At 67.3% G+C, this 5778-nt stretch overlaps 1 protein-coding gene across 1 annotated transcript in view; it reads right to left on the reverse strand.

The window, feature by feature from the left end:
• AKAP17A (A-kinase anchoring protein 17A) overlaps positions 1-4811 on the reverse strand; it is a 6509-nt gene extending 1698 nt beyond the window's left edge. Inside the window, 3 exon segments of the mRNA XM_007460489.1 lie at positions 221-461; positions 3262-3410; positions 4050-4811. Of these exon segments, the coding sequence (XP_007460551.1) occupies positions 221-461; positions 3262-3410; positions 4050-4811 (1152 nt within the window).
• Between the last annotated feature and the right edge of the window lie 967 nt (positions 4812-5778).

Consider the following 5778-nt stretch of genomic DNA (forward strand, 5'->3'; position numbering starts at 1 on the left):
CCCCCCCCCCCCCCCCCCCCCCCCCCCCCCCCCCCCCCCGCCGTCAGGCCGGCCCTTGCGAGGCCTGGACGTGGGGAGGCCGAACCATGGCTCCGCGGGCTCCCTCAGCACAGGGTGCGGATCTGGAGCGGCGACCCGGGGACGCCAGAAGCGTCGTCCCGCGCAACAAGCCCCACCCGCGGGCCGGGGCGCCGCGTCCCGCCGGCGCGGCAGGTGGTACCTTGGCGCGGCTCAGCAGCGCGGCGATGAGCCGGATGGACTGCAGGTTGCGCTGCGCCAGCAGCAGCTTGCGCTCCTCCAGCCGGATCTTCTCCTGCAGCTTCCGCTGCTCCTCCGCCTGCAGCCTCTCCAGCTTCCGCCGGCCGCGCCGCAGCTCGCGCTCCCGCTGCCTCTGCGCGCGCCTGCGCAGCTTCTCCTCCCGCCGCCTCTCGCGCTCCTGCTCCTCCAGCTCCTTCTGCTTCCTGCGCGAGCGAGACACGGGCTCCGTGAGGCCGCGGGCCGCATGCGTGAGGGCGCGCCGGCCACAGGGACCAGGGCGGCGGCCGCGGGGCTCGGCACTGCGGCGCCTCCTCCCCGGAGAAACCTCAGTCGCATCCGGGGACCCCGAGGAGCGCGGGGCTCAGGGGCTGCGAGTTTCCGGCGTCATCCGCGGGAGAGTCTCGCTGACTGCGACCCCAGCCCGGAATCGTGAAGAAAGGGACGGGTGGCCAGGGAGGACGCAGTGGCCGCTGAGTTTTGAACAAGAGGCACCCGGCTGGCGGAGGGGCGACGACGGACGGACGGACGGGGAAAGGGCTGCGCCGCGGAGCGCGGGGAGACGAGGCTCCTCCGCTGGCCGCACGCACCCTGAGTGCAGAGCCAGCGTGCTGGACCGGCCCCAGCCCCAGCCCCAGCCCCAGCCCCAGCCCCAGCCCCAGCCCCAGCGGCAGCGGAGACACCCGGTCCGGGCGTTCACACCCCAGGAACCCGCGGGCCCTGAGCGGGAGGGAATCGGCAACGTACACAGCCGCAGGAAGGTTCCGGAAGCAGCGAGCTAAGGGCAAGACCAAACACGAGAGACTGTACCGCATGGCCTTTCATAGGAAGTGGTAGCAACGACAAAGGCATGAGGACGCAAACCCGACCCGGTCTGCCCTGGGGTGTACCCAGATCAAGGGGTCCCGAGAGGACGCACTGCCTGGGGAAACCCTGCGAGATCACTGCGTACACACTCCCTGGAGACAGCGACTGTTGCATAAACACCCCCGCACCACACCCGCCAGCCTAGACCCTAACAACATCCTTCCTCGTTCGGAAATGAGGATGCCACCGAAAGCAGGATGGCTCCAGACCCCCAGGGAGGGCCACCGGCACACCCGCATCTCCCTCGAGCTTTTAAGTTCTCTGAGTTGCCGGTGAGGCCGGCACAACAGAGAGGCGAGGTCGCTCTGGGCAGGACCAGACACAGAGGAGACCCCTGAGGCCAGAAGGCAGACTGTCTGCGGAAGAGCCGACATCCCTCCCAGGGCGCCAGGCCCGGAGAAGGAGGCGGGAGGACCCAAGCTCATCCGGACACGGAGGAGGGGGGCGGGCTGGGCACTCAGTGCCCAGCCCGCCCCCACGCGGGGAAGCAGGACAGCTCGAGGGTGCCGGTGTCCAGGAGGCCACACACACCTGAAGGCCTCCCACAGCAGGTGTCCGTCAAGAGCTGCGGGTCCTAGCTGCCTCACGGGCCTCAAGTGACCACAGCTCTCAACCGTGGAGCTCATGGCCCACGACGTGCCACGACCAGGAACGCGACCGCTACTGGCCGGCTGCACTCTGTTCCTATGAACACCGAAGGACCCAGAGATGCACGCCCGTGATGCGGCACAGACGCCAAGGCTCCACCCCCCAGCTCTGGCCACCACTGCTCACCCTGGGCGCCTCCCGGGCCCACCGCTCGTGCCAGGCCAGCCCTGCCACGCTCCGTGGCCACAGCCGAGGCGCCGCCCTGGGGCTGCGAGGCCGGGTCCTCACCAGGACGTGTCCTGCTCTGTGTCCTCCAAGGCCACGCTCAGTCCCGTTGCCCCACCCGCTTTTCCTGCCATAAGGTCAAGCAAATTGCCTTTAACGAGACCTCAGAGCTGCTTCAGGAAGGCCGTGGGGTAACTTCTCCGCCCCCCAGCTCGGGGGCTTGTGGTCACGGCCCACCTCGAAGAGGGAGGACAAGGCCCGTTTGGGACAAGGGCGGGTGGGTGGTCCGCACGCCACTCACGCTTTCCGGCTCTGCCTGAGGGGGCCGTGCTGACGCTGCGGCCCGGTTCACTGCACGATCCCAACCGTCCCTGCCAAGGGCCGCCTCCTGAGGGCAGCCACGCGGCGAGCACAGCCTACACTCCCCGGACGCCCGTTCCTCTCTCTGCACCGACGGCCTCACTCCCGGGCTCCTGGCCCCCGACCAATGGCCACACCCTCATCCGCAGCCCAAGCATCCCGCCTCCCCGCGGGAGCCACATGGGGCTAAGCAGAGAACAGCGGCGCGGTCTGGACCCACTACCCTGGAAATGGGTTCCGGTGCAGACAAAGGAACTGCTACCCGCCGAGACATCTCCGCATCTGTTAGTGCTGTCGGTGAAGAAAGGCAAACAAAACAGGACCCCGACAGCCAGGGCAAGAGGTAAGTCAATTCAGCCAGCAGATAACAGACTGGTGAGCAATGAACTGCCCAGATCACGCACACCTAAGGCTGAACAACACTCTGCAAAACACACGACACCCTGACTGTAACACACACACACACACACACACACACACACACACACACACACACACGCTGGAAAGGAACACCAAGCGCACAGCAGCCGTGATGGACCAAGAAGAATCGCCCTGTTTTCTAAAATCCAGGCAGTATCGTCGGCCAGCTCTGCTTTTATAACTCACAAAGCAAAAGAGAGGAGGAGGAAAGGCCGTGCCCCGAGTGCCGTTAGCCGCGTGAACCTGTTGCTCTACAGGCCTCCTAACCGAGGCGTTTCTGCCAAAACTCGCCAACGCCATCAGCTCTCCACTTCACTTCAACGCAGCTTCAGCCCGAGCGCAAAAACCTGCAGAACAGCCAAGACTCCGTGCCTGTGCCAGCAGGCCCCGCGCATGGCACTCAGGGAGGCTCGGAGGGGGAAGGCCCGTCCAGGGCACTGGGCAGGGCCACGCGGGTAGGGGGCGTGGGCGCCGCCGCCGCCTGCGCACACAGGTGCGCGCACGGGGCCCAGGCGGGAGCCCCGAGGCGGCCCGGGCCGCACGCACCTCTCCTCGGCCCTCTGCCTCTCCTCTGCCTCCTTCTCCCGGCGCTTCTGCTCCTCCCGCTGCTGCTCCAGCTCCTGAAGCTTCTGCCGCTCGAGCTGCCGTTTCTTGATGGAGGCGTCGCTCAAGTGTTTGGTCGAATCGAAAGAAACCTTCAGAGGGAGAACGGGGCAGGTTGGGGCGGGTCGGGCCACCGGAGAGCCTCCCTGAGGGCGACAGCCCCACCCGCGAGAGGCCGGCTCCCCCAGACTCAGCGCAGGGAAGGTGCTCCCGGGACGCGCTCCCCTGCGTGGCCGCGGGCCCCGAGCCTCCCGGTCAGCGCTCAGGACCCGACTCCTCCCGAGAGGGGAAGGGGACCACAGACCACAGGGACAGCGCCGGGAGCACGAGCGTAGCCGGAGGCCCGACGCCCTGCCGCGGTACCGGCAGGAAACGCACCCCTCTCCCCTCCTGCCACAGGGCCCCGGGGCCCCGAGGCCGGCTGCCGCGCCTCCCCCACCCACGTGGCACGGGGCACAGTGCGCGGCCGTGAAAGGACCGTCGCCTCGTTTCAAGGGACGTTTGGGGGCCCGGCTGGAGTTCCTCCCAGAGCGCGCCCGACCGTGACCGTCACCCTCACAGCCACGGGAGGACGTTCGGCTCCCTCGCGCCCCCAAAGACACAGACTCTGTGAGAGAAGCACGGGGGCCGCCCGCTCCCCTGCCCGCGGCTGCCGTCCTGCAGGGCGCGGCCTCTGCCGCTGGGACGTTCTCCACGAGGCCCTGCCCGCGCTGCAGGGGCCCCTCCCTCACCTTGATGTTGCAGGCCACGGCCTTGCCGTCCTCGCCCTTGTACATGAGCTTCATGCCGCGCAGGGCGCTCATGGCCTGGATGAAGCCCGCGTACTCGCGGTACTGCACGTAGGCCTCGAAGTTCAGGTGGCCCCCAAAGCTGAAGGTGTGGAAGTTGCGGCCCGTCATCTCCTCGCGGTAGGGGTCCAGCATGGGGATGTCCACGTTGCGGATCTCCCCGAAGCGCTCAAACACCCGGACCAGCACCTCCTCGCTGGGCTTCTCGGAGCCCGACTCCTTCAGGGCGAACCACTTGCAGGGCAGCCCCTCCAGGTGGATGGTGTCGGGCCGCTCGCCCGGCAGCGTCTCGTTCATGTCCTTGGCGTCCCGGAAGAAGGAGTCCCAGTCGTGGCGGGTGGGGAAGTCGATCTTGAACTCGGCAGCGCGCACCTTGAGGATGTCGGAGAAGCCGCTGAGCTTGATGGTCTTGCCGTCCAGGCAGGCCAGGAAGGACCTGACCAGGCTCTTGTTCTCCACCTCGCCCTCGAAGCGGATGAAGTCCATGGTGCTCTTGGAGATGCGCAGCGCGGAGAACTGGTGGTCACGCACCATGCCCTTCAGGCGCTCCATCACCTCCCAGTTGGAGATGGACTTGCCCGGCTGCTTCAGCTGCGGGAGCGCCACGCTGATGGTCATTTTCGTGATGGGCTTCAGGTACAGGCCGTAGGGAGGGCACAGCTCCACCGCCTCGGACGTGTCGTGCACGATGGTAGCCGCAGCCATAGCCGGGACCTCGGGCCTGAAAAACACGCGTGCGCGACGGGTCAGGGCCGGGTACCGAGCCGAGGTGTCCCAGGCTGGCCGGTGCCGCGGGCCCAGAGCAGGGAGGCAAGTCTGCTCGCTCTCTGTACGTCAGGCACACCGGCCTCTACAGAGGGAAAGGCCCTCGGCCCGAGACGTTGGTGCTTTTAATGAGATTACACTAAAGCAGGGGAGAAAACGGGCCGACAAAACGTTTAGGCACAGTTGGCTGCCCGACTCCTCCAGCAGCGCTGACCTGCCCCCAGCACCCAGAGGCAGCTCTCCCGGGGCCAGGGCAGCGGGAGCCCAGCTCGGTGGGGTCGGTCGCTGCCCTCAGCGTACACGGGGCAGGCCGGCTCCAACCACCACCTCCACCAGAGGGTGCCGACACCTCACGGGGGAGGGAAGGGACGGCCCAGGACAGACATCTGCGAGGGTCTGTGGAGGAGGTGGCCCTGTGTTTCCACGGAAGAAACAGGAAGGAAGTTTCAGGCTGAAAAAAACAGCCAAGGGCCATCGACTTCAATTTCCCCACCGTGGGTAGAGGCACCCTCTCTGTTCCCAGATAAAGCATAAAAAGTGACAGGGCCTTTCTGAAACCGGGGGAGGGGAGGGAGCCCCTCCTACCCTCCTCCTCCAGCTCTTCCCACCTGCTGGCAGACGTGCCTGCTTCCAGAAAGCCTGACCCACGGACAGCAAGCCCTACAGGTGGCAGCCTCAGCCGGTCTGCCCGCCCACCCGCTAGCTCTCGGAGCTCCCGCCCCAGATCCAGGAGGAACCCCAGGGCTGCGGGCGTCCCAGCTGGAGGAAAGCCACGTGGCAGGGTCAGGGGCACCGCAGAGGGGCTCTGGCCTGGTTTGAGACCTGTGACTCCACGCTCCACAGGACCCCAAAGGCCGCAGGGAGGGCCCGAACCAGAGCCCCGGACACCCTCCCCCCTCCCCCGCCT

The sequence above is a fragment of the Lipotes vexillifer genome, unplaced genomic scaffold (assembly GCF_000442215.2).
Source record: "Lipotes vexillifer unplaced genomic scaffold, Lipotes_vexillifer_v1.1 scaffold512, whole genome shotgun sequence".
Lineage (NCBI taxonomy): Eukaryota > Metazoa > Chordata > Mammalia > Artiodactyla > Lipotidae > Lipotes > Lipotes vexillifer.